Source organism: Hirundo rustica, chromosome 6, assembly GCF_015227805.2.
Source record: "Hirundo rustica isolate bHirRus1 chromosome 6, bHirRus1.pri.v3, whole genome shotgun sequence".
NCBI lineage: Eukaryota > Metazoa > Chordata > Aves > Passeriformes > Hirundinidae > Hirundo > Hirundo rustica.
The window spans coordinates 59,114,477-59,136,235 of NC_053455.1; the positions used below are offsets into that span (position 1 = coordinate 59,114,477).

Genomic DNA, 21,759 nt, shown 5'->3' on the forward strand with positions numbered 1-21,759 from the left:
AACGCAGAGCTGGGGGGAGCCACAGGAACGGCTTTATTCACCGCCAAGGAGGCTCCAGGGGTCTGTCGGGGGGAGGAATTTGGGGTGCGGCCGACGTTCCAAGGCCCTGGAATCCCCGTGGCACGGCTATTCCCAGGCATCTGGGGCGAAGGCGAAGGGGCACAGCTTGTACCCGGCACCCACGTAGAACTTATTCTGGAACTCCACCCTGGCGAGGAGAGGGGGTTGGGGAGCGCTCCGGGGGGGTCCATCACCGCCCCCCAGCCCCAACCAGCAACCCGTCAGCTTTGGGGGCTCACCAGTGCAGGCGCAGGGCATGGAGGAAGGCGGAGAGCCCCTCCATCACCAGCAGGATGGCCACGGTCAGCACGGCGAAGGCGGCGAAGACGGGCACCAGCACCGCGCCGCCCACGTAGCTCAGCCCCACGAAGCCGTTCCGCATCACCATGGTCCACAGGACCTCCGAGAGCTCTGGGAGCGGGAGGGACAAGAGCAGGAGCGGGGAGTGAGGGTCTGCCCGGCTCTGAGCGGGACAAGGCGGGGACCAAGGGGACTCACGGGCGTGTGCCAGGCTGAGCGCCCAGAGCCGCAGGTAGGATGCGGTGTTGGAGATACAGCCCAGGCAGTACTCGATGGTGTGGATTGCTTGGTGCATGAAGATTTCCGCAAAGTCCAAGTGCTGCGGGGAGGAGGGGGACGTGGGACATCAGCAGGGGGCCCAGACACCCTCATCCCACCACCAAAGCCCACCTGGATGCCCCTCACCTTGGCATCAGGGCAGCGTCCCCCGCTCTCCACGTCCTCCTTGGTGGCGTTGACGGAGTTCCCGGCCTCCTGCCCCTCCAGCAGCGGCTCCTGCTCCCCTGTGGCTAGCGGCTGCACCGGGACAGCACCGGCGGTGAGACCTCCCCGTGATCCCCAGGGAGCCCCCCACAGCCCCCGGCCTTACCGTCCTCGGGGTACGCTGCCGGCACCACCGGTACAGCGGCGTCCCCAGGAGCAGGACGGGCACCGATGCCAGCGCCAGCACCACCAGCACCATCTGCACCGGCACCTGCGGCACAAGGAGAGCGTTTCGGGGTGGGTCTGCCCCATCTGAGAACAGCCCCACTCCTGACACCCGCTCTCCCAGCCGGGGTGAGGAGTAGGTGCCCGCTGGGGCGGCGGGGTGGTACCTGTCCCGGGTAGAGCGGGAGGTTCTCGGCGTTGGAGGTGAAGAGGAACATGTCGATGAAGTGGATGAGGATGCTGGGGGCCACCCGGGAGTCAGCAGCACTGAACTTGATCCACTTGTAGAAGATGAGGAAGACCAGGTAGCCAAAAAGAGCCAGGAGGAAAACCATCTCTGGGAGGAACTCCAGGACCAGCCGGTGCCGCTGCTGGAAGTGCCTGGGTGGGAGGACATCAGCCACGCTCAGCCTGTCCCTCCACACCCTCGCACATCCTCAGCACCCACCGAGGTGCAGGGGTACGAGACCCCAGGTGCCTCCCCATCCCACCCAGGTGAGTCCAATCTCAGTCCCCCTGGCACGACCGGAGCCCGTGGGCGCAGCCCAAGGACTCACAAGTGGTTGAAGACCCCCAAGACGACGCCGAAGCTCATGTGCACGATGCCTAGCACCACTGACATCTTCATCTTGAAGGAGTTGAGGAAGTTGAGGTGGTTGGTGGCCAAGCTCCAGATCTGTCACAAACAAGGTGGGTGAGACTCTGCACCACCCCAAGGAGGGTCCCACCCCGTTGCCATCCCCACGGGACGCTCACCGGGTCGATCCCGAACGGGTACGGCCCTCGGAAGACACCGGTGACATTGGGGTCCAGGGTGAGCGAGGGGTGGGTGGCGAGGTAGGCAGAGCTGGGGGCAGAGCGAGGGGCGTCAGCGCCAGCAGGGAGATGGGGACCCGGGCAGGGGGCACGGGGCTGGGACCCCACCTCCAGGAGGAGTGGTTGGCCATGGTGGCCACGCTCCAGGCGGAGGGGAAGATGGCGGTGGCTTTGCTGAAGCACTCGTTGTAGATGAAGCCAGTGTAGACGGAGAAGGCGCCCATGAGCAAGATGAGGTAGCGCCCCTCGAAGAATGTCAGCCAGATCTAGGGGGGCAAACACGGCTCCCCTGTCCCACACCACCTCCCCTGCCCCACGCCGCTCCCTTCCCGCAGCACCACCCCGACCCGCACTGTCCCTGCCCCCAGCCACCAGCCCCATTCCACATCATCCAACCCCACTCCACGCCCCCGACCTCATCCCACGTCTCCAAGTGCGTCCCAGCCCCCCATCCTGCCCCCACCTCGTTGGTGCCCTGCCGCAGGCGGGGGCTGTCCTCGTACAGCACCATCCAGAGCGCGAAGAGGAACATGAGCAGCCCGTGCCCCACGTCCCCAAACATGATGGCGAAGATGAAGGGGAAGGTGATGATGGCGTAGGGCGCTGTGGGACACAGGGACTGCGTTACAAGAGGTGTCCCCTCTCAGTGCTGGGCCTCGGGGGGTGCCGGGGGGGGGGCCTTACCGGGGTTCACCTCCTGGTAACTGGCCACCCCGTAGGCATCCACGATGCTCTGGAAGCCGGCGGTGAACTTGTTGGTGCGGATCAGGGTGGGGGGGCTCTCCGAGGTGGGGACGCGCTGCACGAAGCACTCCACGCTGGAGCCGCTCTGGTACTGGGGGAACAGCGGCCAGAACCTGATCCTGGCACCCGCAGCACTCCCCTGCCCGGCACGTGGAGCCTGCCCCTGGCACCCACCCCGCAACGCCCCCTCTTCCTGGCACCCGCCCCCAGCACCCCTAGTCCAGCACCTGGAGCCTGCTCCTGGCACCCATCCCACAGTCCCCACCAGCCTGGCACGTGCCCCACCATGGTTAGGGGACATAGGGACACCAAACCACCTCTGGCATGAGGGAGGACACGGGGACGCTGAGCCACCCCACAAAAAGGACACGGAGGCACAGAACAACCCCTGGGACACCAAGAAAGACGTGGGACAGCAAGAAACCCAGGCACAGACGTGGGAACGCAGAGCAGCTCCTGACACAAGCGCAGCTGAGCCACCCCAGAACAAGGACACGGATACACCGAACGATCCCTGCTGCAAGGACACGGGGACACCGAGCACACCGAGCCACTCACGGATCCCTGGCGCAGGGCATCCTGCACTTGGGTGAGGTCCTGCACGGGGCACCAGACCTCGGCGATGAGGCACTTCTCGGTGACATCGAAGCTGCACTGGTTGAGGACGAGGTAGACGGCCTTCATCTTCTGCACCTGCACGCGCCAGGTGGGCAGCGCCAGCGCCACCTTGTCCAGCACCTCCGCCAGGTACTTCTCCGTCTCCTCCAGCGTCTGCGGGCACCGGCGTCAGGGAGGGCAGTCCAAGCGCGGCCCCCGCATCCCCTCATGGCACCCAGCTCACCACGCTGAGCTCCTGGATCTCGCCGTGCAGCCTGCTGATGGCGTCCGTCCTGCCGGCCTCGCTCTCCGGGTACGGATACACCTGGCAGTGGAAGCTGGGACGGAGGGACATCGCCGTGTCAGGGCTCCCCAGCAGAGTCCGGAGTGGGTGCTACTAAATAAATCCCCCCGCGGGCGGATGTGCGGCCGCTCACCAGTCCGAGATCTTGCGGATCTTCTGCCCGATCTGCTCGCCCCAGTAGGAGATGAGGAAGATGACCCAGGTGATGTTCTCGCCCTGGGGACGGCACGGTCCGTGTCACCCCGGCGTCCCAGCTCCAGAGCCGTGCCAGCCCAACCCCTCGGGCGCTGCCTCACCGTGGCCGGGTCCTCCATCGGCTCGGGCATCTCCACGAAGGAGGCCACCAGGTACCCGCGGCAGGCGCGCCACAGCAGCCGCTCGAAGGCGGTCACTCGCCACGGGTGGATGACGCCGGCCACGAAGCTGCGGAGACACGGCGGGGGCGCTGGGACGGGCAAACCGCCCCCGTGGCCGCACCACTGCCCCACAGGCCGCCTCCGAGCCTTATCCCACAGCTTCCCGGCTGCCCCGGAGCCCCTCTCCTCACCCCCGGCCCCGCACCCTCGCCCCTCTCACTTGATCTTGCGCTCGAGGTGGTGGTGCAGGGAGGGGTCGAGGACGGCGGGCTCACGCTCCGAGAGCGCCCGTGGCCGCGGCGGGGAGCCCGGGGGGGCCTGCAGCGATGCGGAGCAGAGGGGTGAGCCTGGGGGAAACCGAGGCACGAGGCAGCACCCCCAGGCGGGCGGGGACCCCCGCACGCACCGGCAGGCTGGTGAAGCGCTGTCCCTCTCGCAGGACGTGCAGGTACTGCCGCAGGTCCCGCAGGCGGCCGCGCAGGGACGCGCGGTTGCGGGTGACCTCCCGCAGCTCCTGCGCCAGCTGCTCCGAGCGCTCCTGCACCCGCAGCGCTTCCCGCGCCGCCGGCGCCCGCGGGCTCTCGGCGCACGGCTCCGGCACCCGCCCCGCGGCACGCAGCTCCTGCTGCAGGAAGGCTGGAGAAGGGGGAGACGCGGTCAGGCTGAGGGGGCCGAGCCGGGCGGCTCCCCTGAGAAGCGGCCCCGAAGTCAGCCCGCGGGCCCCTGACACTCACTGAAGGTTTTCTCCATCTCCTCGCAGCGCCGCACCTCGCCCACGAAGCGCCGCTGGAAGGGGCTCACTTTGGGGTTCAGCTGCGGGGGGACAGTCGAGGCATGGCCCCACATGGGACTGGTTCAGCATCCCGGGCAAACAAGCAGCCCAGACATCAAACCCAGCCTGCCTGACCAACTTCCCTGTTCCCACGGCGCCTGAAAACACCCACCCCAAACCCGACCAGACCAAACCCGCTGTACAGGGAGCGCCTCAAGCCACCCACCCCAAACGCAGTGCGCCCAGGCCCACCCAGCCGGACCCCCTGCACCCCAGACACCCCAAAAGACCCCCCCCAGCCCTTACTTACGTCTCTGAACTCCAGCAGCCCGCGCTCCCCCAGCTCGCTGATGCAGCTGTAGGCAGAAGCCGACTGGAGGAAGAGCTGGGCCAGGCAAACCTCCTCGCTGCGGAACAGGGACCCCATGGCCCCCCGGAGACCCCCGCTCCGGCCCGGGCTGCCCAGGCGTCAGGGCACACGCCTGGGGACGGGACAGAACGGAACAGGAGCGAATGGGGTGGGACGAGAACGGGAAACTGAGAGGAGGAGGAGGGTGAGAGCTGAAGGGAAAAGGGGACAACAGGGCAGAGGTCGCCCCGGTGCCTGGGCGGCTGCGGCGACGGAACCGGTGCTGTGACCGCGGGGAACCGGCCCGCTCAGTCACACGCGGCTGAGCCCAGCACCGGGCGGGCGAAGCACTTTCGAAACCCCCCCCTGCCCGCTCCGCCCCCCGCCCCATTCAGCTGCCTCTGAGTCAGGGTCAGCGCATTCCCCGCCCCGGGACCGCCCCGGCCGCCCCCGCGGGCCGGACCCGCTCCGGACCCACCCGCCCGTGCCGCCCCCCCGCGCCGCGGAGCTCGGCCGGGATCCAGCACTTCCTCTTCCCCAGGAAGAGCCCGGCCCCGGGGAGGGACCGCCCGGCCCGGCCCCGCCGCCCCCCGGGAGCCCCGTTCCGTTCCCCGGGACGCAGCGCGCCCCGCACCGCGTGGGGAGCGGCCCCTCGGAGACGGGAGCCCCGCAACATCCCCCGGGGAGGAGGATGGAGATGGGAAACATCTCCCAGAGCCGGGAAACCGCCCACCAGTATCAGCTGGAGCCGCGCACCGGGGTGAAACCGGACTGTTAGCGAGTAATCACTCAGAACCATCCTCATTTGCGCAGGGTGCTTTGCTGGGGCCAGGTTAGCGTCCCTGGAGAGAAGAGGTTTGGGGCGCTACGGCCCAGTTTGCATAAAACAAAGGGGGTGAACTGTCCCCGCCCGCATCCTGCACGGCGCAAGGGTCGCTCTCGTCGCGCTCACGGCCCTCCCAAGCTTGCACAACTCGCTCGGTTCTAAACCTCCCCTCCGGCATCGCCGGCTGAACTGCGCCGCCCTCAGAGGGATCAGTGAGCATCAAACACCCCCGAAGCGCTCCCAGACTCATTTCCGACGCCTTTCTCCAGAGCATTGAAAGCTGGGCATTCCCCCCGAGCCCGATCGCATTTTAACCCATGGGGCTTTGTGTTTTGTGGGCTTCTTCCCCCATCGCCGACAGATCAAGACCATCCCTTCGAGCAAGGGGCAACTAAATTGCAACAATCAAGTCACAAGATCTGCCAGGGGTGATTCGGTTTTACCCTTATCTTTTCCCTTACACATTTCTCTAAAGTAACATTTTTTATGCTTTCACGTTGCTATGTTACTGTAGATAAGGATGACCAAAACGGCCTCTCAAATAAACCCTTCACACAGAGACTTACAAACGCCAATCATGAAGAGTCCTTTCACCCTGGTCTGCCCCTCTGTTTCCCTCGCCTTCGAGGGGCGGGCCCTGACAACTGCTAGCACTGGGATCTCCCTGCTGGGATCACCGGGACCCTCACACTGCGAGACTGCTGCCAGATCTGCCAGGCTCCCCACTCTGGTACCCACACACCAGCACCACTGGGACATCCATACCAATCCCACTGATACCGTCGGGATCCTCTGCTGGGATCACCCGGATCACTGGGACCCTCACACCAGCACCACCGTGAGCCCCCTTTGCCAGGATCACCCGGCAACCCTGGCTGCCCTCAGAAGCCGGAAATGACCCTCCCAGATTCCTAAATCCCCCCCAGCACCGCCCCCCCTCCACCTCCCACACCTTCCCCCGCAAACCACCCCTCACCCCAACACTGCCAGCACCCCCAGGACCCGCACCTGCCTCCCCAAAACACAACCACACACCCAGGGGAGGGTCTCCCAAGGCTCGGGGGCTCTGACCCCGGCGCTGGAAAGGAAAGGACACGGAGTTGTGGGAAGGAGCTGGCACCCACAGTGCCAACAGAGGGGGTGAACCCCCAAACTCTTTATTTGGGGGACGGGCGGGGGCCGTCACCGGTACAGGTAATCGGCCTGGATGTTGGCCGCGATCTCGGCCTCCCACTTGTCGCCGTTGTTGAGCAGCTTCTCCTTGTTGTAGAGCAGCTCCTCGTGCGTCTCCGTCGAGAACTCGAAGTTGGGGCCCTGCCGGGGTGGGACGGGATCACCCTTGGGGGTCAGCGTGGCGGGAAGAGGGAGTCTCGGCGGTGCCGCAGGCCCCACTCACCTCCACGATGGCGTCCACGGGACAGGCCTCCTGGCAGAACCCGCAGTAGATGCACTTGGTCATGTCGATGTCGTAGCGGGTGGTGCGGCGGCTGCCGTCGGCGCGGGGCTCGGCCTCGATGGTGATGGCCTGGCGCGGGGACACCGTCAGGGCCGGAGCCCCGGGTGAGGACGACGAGGATGACGAGGAGGAGGGGGAGGAAGGCTCACCTGTGCCGGGCACACGGCCTCGCAGAGCTTGCAGGCGATGCAGCGCTCCTCCCCGGACGGGTACCGGCGCAGCGCGTGCTCCCCGCGGAACCGTGGGCTCAGCGGGCCCTTCTCAAACGGGTAATTGATGGTGGCCGGCTCGCGGAAAAGGTAGCTCAGGGTCATGGCCAGGCCTGCGAGGGAGAGAGAGAGAGAGGGGTTATGACGTGTTTGGGAAGGGAGGATCACCTCCACATTTGTCACCCCACAAACGAGGAGGGTCTCACCTCGGACGAGCTCGGTCCAGAGCAGGGTCTGGGCGGCGCGGTCAGTGATGGATCGCATGTCCATGGCCGGCTCCTGGACGTTGACGTACTCTGTGGGAAGAAGGGAGCTGTGCCCACCCTGCAGAGCCCTGGGGTGGGAGCTGAGCCCCCCCGGGGGGCAGCGCGGCCGTACTCACTGTAACACTCCCTGGGGGTGCTGGTGCTGAGCGGGCGCAGGGAGCCCAGTGGGGCCAGGGGGCCTGGAGAGGGACAGGAGGGTCAGCAGGGCCAAGACGGGGTTCGGGGGGTTCAGGAGGTTTGGGGATTCCCGGGGTGGCTCACCTGCACGGGCAGCCTGGTACAGCAGTCGCAGCGCTGCCATGGCCGGTCCTGGGGTGCAGAGGGAACTTCAGCAAGGGACTGGGGCAGCCAGGGGCCCCCCACTTCCCATGGGGGAGACCGGCACCCTGATCCCTGCTCCTCCACCCGAGAGACCCAGACCCCCAGGCACCCCTATCCCAACACCCCAAAAGGGACCCCAAGTGCTTCCCGAGGGACCCAGACATCCTGTTTCCCCTCAAGGCACCCATGGATCCTGCCCCTCCTTGCAGCCCCCTCTTCATGGGACCCAAGTGTATCCCCCAAGAGACCCGAGTATCTAGTCCACCCCCTACGAGGGACCCAGCTGTTCCCCCAAGTGACACGAGCATCCTGCTCCCCCAAGCCCCAGGGGCACCCCGGTGTCCCGTCCCTTCCCACCCCTAAGGATCGGGGGCCTGATGTCCTGCCTCTCCCAAGGGACCCGCGTGTCCTCCCATCCCCTGTGTCCAAGGCCCCTCCCGGCCGCCTCGCACCCCCCTGAGCCCCCAGTGGGACCGATCCTTCCCGTCACCCCCAAAGTCCCCGCTCAGCCTTCGGAGAGGACGGGGACGGCGAGTAGCGCAGTGTCCGGGCCGCCCCCTTTGCCCCAAGCGGCATTTGGGCGGCCACTACACGCCACCGGAGGCGACCACGGCCCCGCGCCGGCCCCGAGCCCCCCAGGCGCCCCCAGGCGCCCCCAGGCTCTCCCGGGCCCCCCTTTCCACCTCACCTGCCCCTGGGGCCCTCCGGCGTCCTGACCCCTGGCCGCCCCCGCGGGCACTGCGCATGCGCGTACGGCGGCGCGTCGTGGGCGGGGCGAGCGGCTGCGGACGCGCCTCCCATTGGTGGGAGTGCCGCAGCGGGTAGGGGGGGCGGGAAGAAAGAGGGGGAAGCGTCGCTGATTGGGCGGAGCGTGGCCGCGCTGCGCGGCCATTGGTGGCGCGCGAGGAGGGGGCGCGTCCGAAGGGCGGGCGGAAGAGGAAGCGCGTGGTCACGGCGGAGGAGCGTGGTTGCGGTGCCGGCGCGGAGTCTCCTGCTCTTCCAGGGCTTCCCGAGCCTCCGCAGCTTTCCGTCCGGTTCCTGGAGCAGCTCGGGCCACGGCTGCCGGAAGGTCTCGAAGCTGGGGCGGCCCAGACACTTGGATTCGCTACAAAGCCCGGCTCCGCCTCAGGTGGGCTCCGCGTTGGCCCCGATCCCTCGGCCCTGGCACAGTCCCTGGAGGCGGGCATCGGGAATGTTTCCCTTTCCCTAATAAACTGTCTTTTTATCTCAACTCCTTCGTCCAGTTCTCTCCGTCCGCCCACCCGGGGGGTATCCCTGTGGGATTTAGCCAGGACAACACGCAGCCCGGCAGGAAGGGGTGTCCCTTTACCGGCACAACCAGCCCCCCAAAATGGAGCAGCATGGAGCGAAGGAGACTGGGATCGTGGGGCAGGATAAACGGGAACGTGGGGCAAAGGACACATGGGCCAGAGGAAACTTGGGATCATGGAGCAGGAGAAAGTGTGAATACGGGACAAAGGACACTGAGATGATGGAGCAAAGGAAACCGGGATCATAGAGCAGGAGAAACCGGGATCACCATTTGGGGTCAGGGAGTTGTTGTGGACCTTCTCCAGGCAGAGTACGCACCTCTGCTCTGGTGGTACCAGTGGAAATAAAGACCCAAAGAGCCAGAAAATAGGGATATGGGGCTGGGATGGAGGGAGATGCGGGGGACGGGGAACTTTCGGGGTGAGCAGGGGTGCAGGGAGGAGAAAGGGAATCACACAGGATGTGGAGAAAGGCCTTTCATTGCACCTGGGTGCTGGCACCAGCAGCGGGAGATGTGCTGAGCGGGGAGGCTCCGAGCGGGGTGCGGAGACCCTCAGAGCAGGGTGCAGTCGTTCTTACGCGTCACCTTGCAAGTGGCCCGGATGACCCCGAATTTCTGCTGGCTGTAGGGGGGGTAGCGCGGGGCATTGAGGGGCTCCCAGCCCATCCCGCGCTTCAGGCACCCGCGGTGGTGGGAGAAGGTGTCGAAGCTGAACTTCCCGTGGTGCCTTCCCAGGCCGCTGTTCCCTGGAACACACAGCACAGGAGCCTGGGGTGTAGCTGGATCTGGCCATCCTTTTGGGTCAAAGAACCCCAAACTGAGCAAAACCAAGGATGGATGTTGGGAGGTGGAAGCTGGCTGGCCAGGAGCAAGCACAGGAAAACCAGGCAGGCTGGCAAAAAATAACGTAATCTACACATAATTTGATAACAGACGGGATAAAATTCCATGAGTCAGCCTGAGCCCGGCAGTTCTCCTGATAAAATGCTAATAATGGTGGCTGGGGTGATCACAGTAGGGTTCAGTACTTCACACATCAGCAACCCCAGGATGAAGGGAGGTCACTGATGCCTCCTGGCCAGCTGAGTGGGAATAGAGGGAAAAAGGAGTGGGAAACAGGAGCCGGTATTGGAGATTATCCCATAAAATGGGGGCATCTCACTCACGGAATCCCAGAATAGTTTGGATTGGAAAGGACCTTAAAGATTATCCAGGTCCACCCCCCTGCCACGGGCAAGGACACTTTCCACTAGATCAGGTTGCTCCAAGCCCTGATTACCTGTGTTTTAAGCAAGACATTTCTGTGGATCCAGGCAACAGAGAGCTTGGGATGGAGAGTATGGAGAGAAAGAACCCCAGGGTGCTCCGCAGGAGCAAAGCCCAAGAGCCCAAGAGGTGAAGAAAAGGGATTTTGGAGGAGAATTTCCCTATGGACTACTGAGCCCTCTGGAGCTGAGAGTTCCTCCTGAGACCCTTCCTGACCAGGGGTGGGATCACACCTGGCTCCCAACGGCCAGGATCAGGGATTTTGGACCTACCAATGCCTCCAAAGGGCAGCGAGGGCATTGACATGTGCATCAGGGTGTCATTGCCACAGAAGCCACCGCTGCTCGTCCGCTCCAGGACCTGGTTCACCACCTGGGAGTGACACGAGGAAGATGGGACATGGGTCTCCCACCCCATTCCCCTAGTCCCAAACACAATCCATGCCCCACAGCTAGGGCTGTGTGCTGTAAGGGAAACACTTGGAGCAGAAACATGGCTGGATACAAGGAGCACAGGGCAGGTGCAGTCCTGGCTCGGCTCTACCTTGTCATCGGAGGAGAAGGCGTAGAGGGCCAAGGGCCGCTCCCGGCTGTTGATGAAGTCGATGGCTTCATCCGTGCTGGTGATGACGACGATGGGCAGGATGGGCCCGAAGATCTCCTCCTGCATGATGGGATCCGAGGGCTGCACGTCCGCCAGCACCGTGGGAGCTGCGGCGAGGAAACACGACGGCATCAGCCAGGCACGGAGGTCGGAGAGATCACCGTGGTCATCCCACCAGGACCTGCCTCCTGTACAAAAGGCCACCTTCCTGGCCAAGCACCCACTTCCTGTCATAATCTTCTCCAAACCTGAAATGTACTCCACGCAGGGATGCAGACGTGGGTGACCCCCAAGCCTCACCGATGTAGCGCTCCGCCTCGTCCGTCTGTCCCCCGAGGGCCACGCGCCCGCTGCCCAGCAGCCTCTGCACCCGCCGGAACTGCTTGTCCCCTGCAATGCGGCCGAAATCCGGGGATTCTCGGGGGTTGGGGCCGTAGAAATCAGTGATGGCCTCACGCAGGGCCGGGATGAGCTTCTCCTGCATCTCTACGGTGCAGAGCAGGTAGTCGGGCGCGATGCAGGTCTGCCCCGCGTTGAAGAAGCGGCCCCAGGCCACGCGCCGCGCCACGTTGGTCACGTCGCAGGTGTCGGACACGTAGCAGGGGTTCTTGCCCCCCAGCTCCAGCGTCACCGGGGTCAGGTGCTTGGCAGCGGCCGTCATCACGATCCGCCCCACTGGGGGGCTGCCTGCGGGCAGGGAAAGCGTGGACGGAGGTGGGAATCCCGCCAGCCGCCGCACGGCTTTGGGATGGGGCACTGAGTCCTGCCTGACCTCAGATGCGCAGCCCAGATCCTCCGAGAGATCCAGGCAGGGCTCTGCTCTGTCCCATGGGACGTACCAGTGAAGAAGATGTAGTCAAACTTGTTCTCCAGCAGCCTGGTGGTCTCCGGCACGCCACCGGTCACCACAGCAAAGCAGTCCTGCAAGGAAAGAGAAAAAAATCCGCTCCTGTCACCATCTGTCCCCACCAACAGCATCCTGGGAGGCTGGGACACTGGCCGGGCATGGAGGAAGGAAGTTGGGCGATAGATGGAATCAGAGGTGATGTGTGAGGCAGGCACAGAGCACAGCCCTGTGCGTGCAGGGGTGCCCCAGCCATGCCACAGGGATGACAGGAGTGCCCCACCTTGTCCAGGTAGCTGGGCAGCCCTTCTGCCACGATTCTTTCTGTCTTCTTGGACATCTCCGAGGGTTTGACAATGACACAGTTCCCTGGGGAAGACGAGACAGGATGTTGGAGCTGTGACATGGTGACAGCCAGCCCTTCTATGGACGAGGCACCCTCACCAGCGCTCGGCACTGCTGGGATGCTCCAGGCCAGGGGATTGGAATTTTGGGCTCACCAGCAGCGACGGCCCCGATGAGGGGCACCAGGAAGAGGTGGATGGGGTAGTTCCAGGGCGCTATGATGAGCACCACCCCGTAGGGCTCCTTGCGGATGAAGGCGGAGTCCATCCTCGTTGCCTGTGGGACACCCAACAACGTCAGGTCCCAGGCTGCACCACCATCCCACCCAGCTCTGCCTCCCATCCTCTCTCCCCTCTCACCAGAGTCCTGTCCACCTGCTCGTCCTTCATCCAGCGGGACAAGTTTTTCAGGGTCTCATAGAGCTCGTTCTTGGACAGGAAGATCTCAGATAATTCGGCTTCAAAGGGTACCTGCAGACACCAAAGATGCAACATGCCCCCTTGGCATATCCTGCAGCTCTTATCCCAACACTCCATACTGCTTTGCCCAGGATTTGGGGTGTGGAGCCCTCTACATCCCGTGGTGGATTTCAATCCCTAAGGGTGTTGAGAACCCCCTGTGTCTGCAACACGATGTTTTTAGGCACTGATGGCTTAAAAATAGGAAGGATTGTGCAGATCCCATTCATCCGGACAAGAAGAAGGATGGGGAGGGTGTCCAAAGGGACTAGGTTGGAGAAGAGAAGATGATGAGCCCTGTGTCTTATTAAGGCTCTGACTGCAGAGCCAGGGAATCCAGGCTCTGAGCGTCGCAGCCTAGGAGAGCCCTGAAAGAGGGAAGAGGGTGACGTCAGGTGGGAAGTTCAGGGCAGGGAGCAGCGACAGAAATCAGGGAAGAACATGTCCAGGGAAGAGGGAAACTGAGGCTGGTGGGTGTGGGAATGGTTATCCATGTCAAGGGGCTCCCCACAGCCCCTTCTGTCTATGGCAGAGCAGGGATGGGCTCAGGAGGACGGTGACTGGGACATGCTTCACCTCCGTCTCCCAAATCCAGAGGCTGTGGGCTCGGGACAGAGCCCAGACAGGGCTGGAGAACCCCATGAGAGGAGGACAAAGCACCCCCAGCTGGGCTGTGGGAGGCCCTCAGCTCCTCTGGCCACCAAGTCCTCCTGTTCCGGTCCCCTCTCACCTTGCCCAAGTCAGAGGCAGTGGCCTCCAAGATCTGCTGCTTCTTGTCATCCAGGAAGCGTCCCAGGGCCTCCAGCTGGGCCGTGCGGTATTCCAAGGGCCGCGTCTTCCCCGAGAGCCAGGATGCCCGCAGGTGGCTCACCAGCCCCGCATAGGGATTCCTGCTGTGGGGACAGGGGTCTTAGAGGGACACCAGCCCCATTCCAGCTCCTCAGAGCTCCGCATCGCCCCCGCCCAGCGTCCGACTGCCGCTCCAGGGAGAGGATGGAGCAGCGGGACCCCTCCGTCCCACCGCGCTCTCACCTCGTGGCATCACCCTCGGGGGCTCCGCTGGCCTCGCTCTCAGGGAGCAGCGGGACGACAGTTCCCGTCTCCATGCTCCCGCAGGCGCGGTGCGGGACGGTTGCGCCGTGCTTATCAACCGCAGCTTCCCTCTCCTCGGCTAACAGCGCGGCTGCCGGCTTCCTGCCCTGCCCCTTGGCCGCCTGCCCCGACCCTTGGCCGCCTGCTCTGACCCTTGGCCGCCTGCCCTGCCGAACGTCGCTGCTGGCCCCGCTCCCGTTAAAGCTGCTTGGGATGGGGAACGCCCCATCCCAACCCTCCCAGCACCCCGCAAACCAGAGCAGGGAGGCACAAAGAGAGGCTGGGAGAGAGTTTGATGCGAAGTCTTTACTAGAGGCAGAGTTACACGGAGCAAAGAGCAACAGAGAGGAGGGAGAGAGGGTCAATCGGAAGGAAAAGTCCGTGTGAGGGGAGACGGGGCTGATGGGAGCGCTTCTCCACCAGAAAGAGAGGTTTGGAGGCAGAAGTTGTTTTCGGTCGTTTCAGCTGTGTCCTGGAAAATGGTTCGGAGCAGAGGCCACAAGGGTGTAGAGGAGGGGATGTCCATCCCGGCTGTCCGACACGCTCCAGCGAGGCAAAGGACACGGCGAGGAAGTGGGGGAGCGTGATCAAGAGGGAGAGGGGGAGAGTCCCAGCTCTCCACGCTGACTCCGTGGCAGCCTCAGAGCAGGGTGCAGGTGCCCCTGCGCTTCACCTCAAAGGTGGTGGTGAGGATCCCCAGCTTCTGCTGGGTGTAGGGCGGGTAGCGCGGGGTGTTGAGCGTCTCCAGCCCCATGTTCCGGTGCAGGCAGCCGCGGTGGTGGGAGAAGGTGTCGAAGGTGAACTTCCCGTGGTATTTTCCCAGGCCGCTGTTCCCTGGAACACACAGGACAGGTCCACGCTCAGGACGGGACTCTGCTCCTGATGATGCCTTCTCCAAGCATCAGAACGAGGTGGGAAAAACACCTACAGGATTTTCTGAGCAGCACAGACATGCTGGAGGAGTTCCATTTTTCCAGTGCCTCCTCCAGGCATATGGATGCTCAGTCCAGCCAATCCTGCTGCAGCTTAGCAGCTCGGAGGCCCCAGCATCTCCTTTCTACCCACCTCCATTCATCTACACCAGCTCTGCTGGGTTCTGCCAGTCCTGATTTCCCTCCATGATGCTCCACCGTATCTCCCCATGGTTGGAGCTGTCCGGCCTTTTTCCCGGAACTCATAAAAAACCTGGAGCCACATTGGCCACACCAGTTCTCCCAGTTCCTGTGGCCGGTTTAACTGGAGGTTAAGAGCCCAGTGACTTCCCGTGGAAGCTTTGGTGCCATCTCACCCCAATGACTTCAGCCCCTTCACCTGCTCTCAAGTGGCTTTACCTGATAATTGAAGGTGGTTGGGCTGAATCATTCCCAATTAAGATAAGTTACAGAATGGGAAGTACAAAAAATTGTTCCCTGAACCACAGGCAGGTGAGGAATTAATTGTCTGGGTGCTTCATTACGCCTGACTCAGGAGCCAGCCCCGACAGAGATGCTGAGCAAGGGCAGCACCAAATGAAGGGACTTATCCCAGAAATATTTTGGGAAGAGATCAAGACATGGGGAAGAATTCCAGGAAACAACATTCCCGTGTTCCTGTATCCCTGGACCATGCTGCACCCACAGCCTAGGGCTGAGCAGCCTCACTTTTCACCTGAGAAAGAAAAAAATGGTGCCTCAGGAGACCAAAAATTTCTTCTTCTCCAAGGAGGATTTCCAAGATCCTGTAAGAGGTCCTCCAGGTTTTCATAAGTGTTTTGTTCCTGCTATTTTGTCCTAAAAGTTGGAATGAAGGTACAACCTGGCTCCTGAGGGACATGAAGTGATCCAGCACCACACCGGCTGCAGGAGGAAACTCCCACTCCTCACCATGGCCCAGGCCACAGACCACACCTGGCTCCCAACGGCCAGGATCGGGGATTTTGGACCTACCAATGCCTCCAAAGGGCAGCGAGGTCAGCGTCAAGTGCATCAGGGTGTCATTGCCACAGAAGCCACCGCTGCTCGTCCGCTCCAGGACCTGGTTCACTATCTGGGATGGAGCAGAGAAGGCAGATGAGGGCCTTGCCCTTGGCAAACCTTACCTAGTTTACCCCCTGGATGTTCCCAGAGCGTCTGGGCTCTGAAGACCCTTCAGAGCACATCCTGGGGCTCGTGGAGGCGGTGCCAGAATTCCCTCCCCACATTTTCCTGCTCCACAGACACACCTTGCTGTCGCAGGAGAAGGCGTAGAGGGCCAAGGGCCGTGGCCGCGCGTTGATGAAGTCGATGGCTTCGTCCATGTTGGCGATGACGACGATGGGCAGGATGGGCCCGAAGATCTCCTCCTGCATGGCAGGGTCCGAGGGCTGCACGTCCGCCAGCACCGTGGGAGCTGCGGCGAGGAAACACGACGGCATCAGCCAGGCACGGAGGTCGGAGATGAAACCTCACCTCAGGACACGTTTTTAAGCACCCCTAAAACTCTTTTCTCTCGAGAGCCTCCCCTCTGTATGAAGAGCCCCCGACAAGCCCCACCAAGACGTGGGTGACCCCCAAGCCTCACCGATGTAGCGCTCCGCCTCGTCCGTCTGTCCCCCGAGGGCCACGCGCCCGCTGCACAGCAGCGCCCGGAGGCGCCGGAACTGCTTGTCACTCACAATGCGGCCGAAATCCGGGGATTCTCGGGGGTTGGGGCCAAAAAACTCGGTGATGGCCTCGCGCAGGGCGGGCATGAGCTTCTCCTGCATCTCTATGGTGCAGAGCAGGTAGTCGGGCGCGATGCAGGTCTGCCCCGCGTTGAAGAAGCGGCCCCAGGCCACGCGCCGCGCCACGTTGGTCACGTCGCAGGTGTCGGACACGTAGCAGGGGTTCTTGCCCCCCAGCTCCAGCGTCACCGGGGTCAGGTGCTTGGCAGCGGCCGTCATCACGATCCGCCCCACTGGGGGGCTGCCTGCGGGCAGGGAAAGCGTGGATGGAGGTGGGAATCCCGCCAGCCACTGCACGGCTTTGGGATGTGGCACTGAGTCCTGCCTGACCTCAGACGCGCAGCCCAGATCCTCCGAGAGATCCAGGCAGGGCTCTGCTCTGTCCCATGGGACGTACCAGTGAAGAAGATGTAGTCAAACTTGTTCTCCAGCAGCCTGGTGGTCTCCGGCACGCCACCGGTCACCACAGCAAAGCAGTCCTGCAAAGAAAGAGAAAAATCCGCTCCTGTCACCATCTGTCCCCACCAACAGCATCCCAGGAAGCTGGGACATTGGCTGAGCGCAGAGGGAGGATGTGTGGGGATGGTGGCTGTGAGGCAGGGCTGGGAACACCATGCCCAAGAATAAGAGACAAGGACAAGAAGGGCTCCTCACATCGTCCAGGTAACAGCCCAGCGTTTCAGCAACGAGTCTCTCTGTGTTCTTGGAGATCTCTGAGGGTTTGATGATGGCGCAGTTCCCTGGGGGAAGATGGAAAGGACATCAGTACAGTGACATGGTGACAGCCAGCCCTTCTAGGGACGAGACTTATGGGGAGACCCTGGCAGTTCCAGGCCAGGGGATTGGAAATTTGGGCTCACCAGCAGCGATGGCCCCGATGAGGGGCACCAGGAAGAGGTGGATGGGGTAGTTCCAGGGCGCTATGATGAGCACCACCCCATAGGGGTCCTTGCGGATGAAGGCAGAGTCCAGCTGCATCACCTTCAAGGAAGAACATGAGCTCAGCACCGCCTTCCCTACCAGCAATCCCTCTCCCCCACCTCCCTTTTCCACGAGCTTCCTTCTTACCAGGTTCTTGTCCACGTACTCATCCTTCATCCATTGGCACAGGTTGTTGAGGGTGACATTGAGCTCATTCTTGCAGAGGAGGATCTCGCTGAAGAAAGCCTCGAAGGACGGCTGGGGACAGACATCATGGAAGCGTCACCCCAGCACTGAGCCCACCACCGACCCCGTCACCCTAACACAGACCCCATCACCCCAATCCCACCACCCCAGGAGGCATCTCTCCCCTCTTCAGCAGAAGTTTCCGTCACCTCCTGTAAGTCCCACGGAATACCAGAATCCCAGAAATTTTATGAAAATAGTTATTTGGCTAGAAGGAGGGGAAAAAAAAAAAAAAAATTGAACATTTTCATGGTGTTTAACAAATTCCTGAGCTCAGCACTGTGAACTGGCAACAGAGCCCTGAGCCAAGGGAGCACTCAAGCAATGTCACCAGAGCTCCTGAAGACCTGGTCCTGGTGGAAGGCATCCTGACCACTTGGATATTCCAGCTGGAAGCAAAACCCAAAGCTCCCTTCCACCACCCATGGACAAAAGCTGCACCTTTTAGTCTTAAGTTTAGTCAAGTCTTAAGACCTTGACTAAGGGGAAGTAATAAGAACCACAGCTTAATTAAACCCCATGTGATGGAGAAGTGGGTCCTCTCCATAGCTGCGGAGCACAGACTGGGATCGTATCATCCTTGCAGGAGAAGTGTGAAGACACCAGGGATAGGAGACCCTTCATGACCGTGGAGAACAGGGAGAACCAAGCTCCTGTGCTGCGACATCCTATTTTGGACTCCTACAACCCAAAAGCACCCCTGGATTGGAGTCTTCCTCCCATCCCCACACCACTTTGAGGCTGGGAAGGCTGGTTGCTGATTCCCAGGACTTTCTACCACCAAGAGACCTTCAGGTCCCCAAAATGCAGCAGCCAGGAGGGGCGAGGACCCTCTTGGACACGAGGGCTCAGCAGGCACACGAGATAATCGGGTGAAGCAACGGGGCCGTTCTCAAACCAGGATGACGATGGCATCACCAGGATAAGGAAGACGATGGCTCATTAAGGATTTTGATGGGATACAAAGGTTGTGAGATTGGACATTAAGTCTGAGGTCATCCAAGTGCCACCACTCATTGGCACCAGAGAGGAACCGGCAGTGCTGGAGGTGAGACACCACCTCAGCGACGTAAGAGCAGGTGAAGTGTCCATCTAGCTATGAGGGCCCGGCTGCATAACAAGCTCATTACTGGACAACCGGATCTAATTAGGCATAATTAGGAAAGATGATGGACACGCTCAGAGCACCGATGCCTATCAAGGCCTGGCTGAAGGAGAAGACCTCGCCTCCAACAAACAAGGCAATTAGGAGCCTTGGGAGATGGTAGGACGTGGAAAGACATTGCTGAGGGCATGGGCCACTTCACTGATGCCAAAGAAAAGAGGTGAGGATCATATAATGGAATCCTGGAATGGTTTGGGTTGGCAGGGACCTTAAAGCACACCCAGTTCTGCCCCGTCATGGGCCAGGACACCTTCCACTAGCCCAGGTTGCTCCAAGCCCCATCCAACCTGGCCTCGGGCATTTCCAGGGATGATGAGCTGACACCACTAGAATTATCCGAGGTGCAGATGCGCCCACTTCACCTGCAGATCATCCAGGAGCTCCTGGCATGCCACAATACCCTGAGCCATATATCCAGAGCCCTGCCCATGTCACCGCGCCAGTGAAACCAGTCCCTTGGAGGCCCTGGGAGGAATGTGCAGTGCCAGCACCTTGCACAATGCCAGTAATCCCGGGCGTGCCGGGCTGGCCAGGAGCACCCCAGGATCTCACCTCTGTGGAAGTCAGACAGACCCCCAGGATGCAGAGCAGAGTGTGAAACACTCCCACCTCGGTCGGTCACTGACAGCCCAACGGGGCCTTTGACTGGTTTCAGGGAACCAGGGAGGATGGCATCAACAGCACGGTCCCTCCACTATCCCTGGATCTGCAGGGATCCAGCACTTACAGACGGAAGCATATGAAGGGGGAAGCAGGAACCCAAGGAAGGGACACCCCATGCCCAGACCCTCACAAGGATGCAATACCCAGACAAGGGTGTATGAAGGACCCCAAAGATGTGATGCCAGTGGCCCCCAATTCCCAGCCCCTCTTACCTTGCCCATGTCCAGTTCAGTGGCTTCCAGGATCTCCTGCTTCTTGTCATCCAGGAAGCGTCCCAGAGCCTCCAGCTGGGCCACGCGGTATTCCAAGGGCCGCGTCTTCCCCGAGAGCCAGGATGCCCGCAGGTGGCTCACCAGCCCCGCATAGGGGTTCCCGCTGCAGGGACGAGGCTGTTAGAGGGGACCCGGCCCCGTTCTACCTCCCCAGAGCTTCGTGTCATCCCAGACCCACGTTATCCCATCCCAGCACCAAACTGGACCCCAGATTCCCTGGGGACGGGACAGGGGGTCCACACACACCCGTCTCCCTTGCTGCTGGGAGCAGCCCAACGCAGCACCATTCCCAGCAGATCCTGTTTTCTCCCTTGAGCCATGCTGGGATGTGGTGGCTCGCAGACCTCAGACTTTTTCCCCAGCACCAACTTGGGGTCCCCATTCCCTGGCACTACCACAGCTTCCCCTGCCCACCTCCTTGTCTTCCTCCCAGCCCCTCGCTCTCACCACAGAGTGCTGCAGACCATCGGCACTGGCCCCTTCCCGATCCCGCTGCCTCCACTGCACCCAGCAGCTTTCCCAGGATCTTTGCCAGGATCGCTGCCCGTGGTGCCGCACTTGCCGCAGCCCAGGAGCTGCTGCCTGGGGGGCTCGAGGGGCTGCTGCGTGCCAAGCTGCTGGAAGGAGCTGCCGGTATCCATGGAGAGCGTTTGGAGGCCCTGGGGAGAGACACTGCGTGCGTTATGCCAGGATGGAAGTGCTGGAGATGCCGGCTCGATCCCGAGAGGAGTCACCCGCGGCGCCTTTGAAGGGTGGCTCGGTGCTCGGGGCATCCTGGTTGTGGGGTGACTCAGCCCAGGGCAGCTGCCAGAGGCCCTGGGAGATGCCTGGGATTCCGGGGATAATCGCCATCCTCTGGACACTGACCTGCCCGGGCTGCCCTGCTGATGTGGGGTCACCTGTGGGGAGCTCAGGGACAAGACACCCCCAAATCTGGGGGGCAGAGCTGCGGCCCCCCATCTGTCACCCTCTCCATTGCCCAGACACCCACCCTTCCTCGAGGGAACCCCCCCTGTGCCCCACAGCCCCCAGCAGCACGGGGGGTGTCAGAGGGGTGCCATGCAGGGAGTGCCGGTTTTGGGGACCCCGCAGCGCTTACCTGGGAGCTTGTGTGGAAGCTGGAAGAGCGCGAGGCCGGGCAGGCACTGCCGAGGCTCCGTGTGGGGGTCCCTAAATGCTGTGGGGCTGGGCCCCATGGCCAGGGGCGGGAAGGATTGGGCCCCGCCTCTGTGGGGCTGGCAGTGGGGACAAGGTCTGGGATGGGATAGGATGGAATGTGACCTCCCCCTCGGGATGGTGGAACTTCCATGGCCACCACACCACCACCATGAACTTTGACCCATCTGGACCCCACAGACACCCCGCATCCTGCTTCCCAAGGGTTCCACGATCACAAGAAACCCATTATCCTGCTCCCAGGATCACCCTGACCCATGAGGATCCCACCAACACCCCTCATCCTGCTTCCCAAGGGTTCCATGATCACAAGAAACCCATTATCCTGCTCCCAGGATCACCCTGACCCATGGGGATCCCACTGACACCCCTCACCCTGCTTCCCAAGGGTTCCACGACAAACAGACTCCCCGCATCCTGCTCCCAGGACCACCCCCAGGAAGGGCCCTTTGCCCCAGCACCCCAGGGTGGCTCCCATTGCCTGGGATGTGGGGAACCCTCACGATGGGGGTCCTTTGCCCCTGCCCCTCTGCCGTGACCCTGCTGGGGCCGTTCCCTGCGTATCCCCCCTATCCTGCAGAAACCAGCACCCTCCCAAGAGTCCCATCTGAAGAATCCCCCGCTACCGGCTGGGCCAGATCCTGCCCCGGAGATGTCACCCCATCCGCCCGGCCCGGCGCTCCCCCCGCCCTGCCCCGGGGCACCCCGCCGTGCCACGCACCCGGGCACCC

The 21,759-nt window shown here is 62.5% G+C and overlaps 4 protein-coding genes across 6 annotated transcripts; all 4 read right to left on the reverse strand.

The window, feature by feature from the left end:
• Positions 1 to 10: 10 nt before the first annotated feature.
• TCIRG1 (T cell immune regulator 1, ATPase H+ transporting V0 subunit a3) lies at positions 11 to 5,301 on the reverse strand. 2 transcript variants are annotated; one of them, XM_040066319.2, is made up of 19 exons: positions 4,908 to 5,301; positions 4,560 to 4,638; positions 4,232 to 4,461; positions 4,046 to 4,143; positions 3,766 to 3,892; positions 3,603 to 3,685; positions 3,410 to 3,503; positions 3,127 to 3,339; positions 2,509 to 2,659; positions 2,288 to 2,427; positions 1,933 to 2,090; positions 1,765 to 1,855; positions 1,566 to 1,684; positions 1,176 to 1,389; positions 950 to 1,054; positions 766 to 876; positions 559 to 679; positions 300 to 471; positions 11 to 208 (listed from the first exon to the last, which is right to left on the reverse strand). In XM_040066319.2, exons 1-19 carry the CDS (start codon positions 5,022 to 5,024, stop codon positions 127 to 129), a joined length of 2,505 nt encoding a protein of 834 aa, XP_039922253.1. In that variant the 5' UTR covers positions 5,025 to 5,301; the 3' UTR covers positions 11 to 126. The 2 variants fall into 2 exon arrangements, with proteins under 2 accessions (XP_039922253.1, XP_039922254.1); XM_040066320.2 differs by lacking the exons at positions 4,046 to 4,143; positions 4,232 to 4,461; positions 4,560 to 4,638 and having other exon boundaries at positions 4,908 to 5,254.
• A 1,571-nt stretch (positions 5,302 to 6,872) lies between these two features.
• On the reverse strand, positions 6,873 to 8,770 carry NDUFS8 (NADH:ubiquinone oxidoreductase core subunit S8). The gene is made up of 7 exons (XM_040066482.1): positions 8,713 to 8,770; positions 7,965 to 8,012; positions 7,820 to 7,882; positions 7,644 to 7,733; positions 7,378 to 7,550; positions 7,169 to 7,297; positions 6,873 to 7,086 (listed from the first exon to the last, which is right to left on the reverse strand). The coding sequence occupies exons 1-7, from the start codon at positions 8,768 to 8,770 to the stop codon at positions 6,955 to 6,957; spliced, it is 693 nt and encodes a 230-aa protein (XP_039922416.1). The 3' UTR covers positions 6,873 to 6,954.
• A 1,004-nt stretch (positions 8,771 to 9,774) lies between these two features.
• Positions 9,775 to 13,977, reverse strand: LOC120753724 (aldehyde dehydrogenase family 3 member B1-like). 2 transcript variants are annotated; one of them, XM_040066384.2, is made up of 10 exons: positions 13,846 to 13,977; positions 13,544 to 13,706; positions 12,715 to 12,825; positions 12,511 to 12,631; positions 12,294 to 12,379; positions 12,006 to 12,087; positions 11,467 to 11,853; positions 11,107 to 11,273; positions 10,836 to 10,935; positions 9,775 to 10,043 (listed from the first exon to the last, which is right to left on the reverse strand). In XM_040066384.2, the coding sequence occupies exons 1-10, from the start codon at positions 13,917 to 13,919 to the stop codon at positions 9,850 to 9,852; spliced, it is 1,485 nt and encodes a 494-aa protein (XP_039922318.1). In that variant the 5' UTR covers positions 13,920 to 13,977; the 3' UTR covers positions 9,775 to 9,849. The 2 variants fall into 2 exon arrangements, with proteins under 2 accessions (XP_039922318.1, XP_039922319.1); XM_040066385.2 differs by having other exon boundaries at positions 13,544 to 13,703; positions 13,846 to 13,954.
• Positions 13,978 to 14,226: 249 nt separating this feature from the next.
• LOC120753715 (aldehyde dehydrogenase family 3 member B1-like) lies at positions 14,227 to 21,574 on the reverse strand. The gene is made up of 11 exons (XM_040066369.1): positions 20,952 to 21,574; positions 20,300 to 20,511; positions 19,793 to 19,955; positions 17,654 to 17,764; positions 17,446 to 17,566; positions 17,240 to 17,325; positions 16,983 to 17,064; positions 16,444 to 16,830; positions 16,106 to 16,272; positions 15,831 to 15,930; positions 14,227 to 14,739 (listed from the first exon to the last, which is right to left on the reverse strand). The coding sequence occupies exons 1-11, from the start codon at positions 21,159 to 21,161 to the stop codon at positions 14,546 to 14,548; spliced, it is 1,833 nt and encodes a 610-aa protein (XP_039922303.1). The 5' UTR covers positions 21,162 to 21,574; the 3' UTR covers positions 14,227 to 14,545.
• Between the last annotated feature and the right edge of the window lie 185 nt (positions 21,575 to 21,759).

Coding starts and splice junctions, on each gene's coding strand:
- TCIRG1 (XM_040066319.2), bottom strand. CDS start 5,024: ATGGGGTCCCTGTTCCGCAGCGAGGAGGTTTGCCTGGCCCAGCTCTTC. Junction 1,390..1,565: donor TTGGGGGTCTTCAACCACTT/GTGAGTCCTTGG, acceptor CCTCCCACCCAG/GCACTTCCAGCAGCGGCACC. Junction 877..949: donor GGCAGCGTACCCCGAGGACG/GTAAGGCCGGGG, acceptor GTCCCGGTGCAG/CCGCTAGCCACAGGGGAGCA.
- NDUFS8 (XM_040066482.1), bottom strand. CDS start 8,770: ATGCGCAGTGCCCGCGGGGGCGGCCAGGGGTCAGGACGCCGGAGGGCC. Junction 7,734..7,819: donor CACCCCCAGGGAGTGTTACA/GTGAGTACGGCC, acceptor TTCTTCCCACAG/AGTACGTCAACGTCCAGGAG. Junction 7,551..7,643: donor CTGGACCGAGCTCGTCCGAG/GTGAGACCCTCC, acceptor TCTCCCTCGCAG/GCCTGGCCATGACCCTGAGC.
- LOC120753724 (XM_040066384.2), bottom strand. CDS start 13,919: ATGGAGACGGGAACTGTCGTCCCGCTGCTCCCTGAGAGCGAGGCCAGC. Junction 10,936..11,106: donor CCTTCTCCTCCGATGACAAG/GTAGAGCCGAGC, acceptor TGTCACTCCCAG/GTGGTGAACCAGGTCCTGGA. Junction 10,044..10,835: donor GCTGCCCTTTGGAGGCATTG/GTAGGTCCAAAA, acceptor TGTGTGTTCCAG/GGAACAGCGGCCTGGGAAGG.
- LOC120753715 (XM_040066369.1), bottom strand. CDS start 21,161: ATGGAAGTTCCACCATCCCGAGGGGGAGGTCACATTCCATCCTATCCC. Junction 17,567..17,653: donor AGTACGTGGACAAGAACCTG/GTAAGAAGGAAG, acceptor TCTTCCTTGAAG/GTGATGCAGCTGGACTCTGC. Junction 15,931..16,105: donor CCTTCTCCTGCGACAGCAAG/GTGTGTCTGTGG, acceptor GCTCCATCCCAG/ATAGTGAACCAGGTCCTGGA.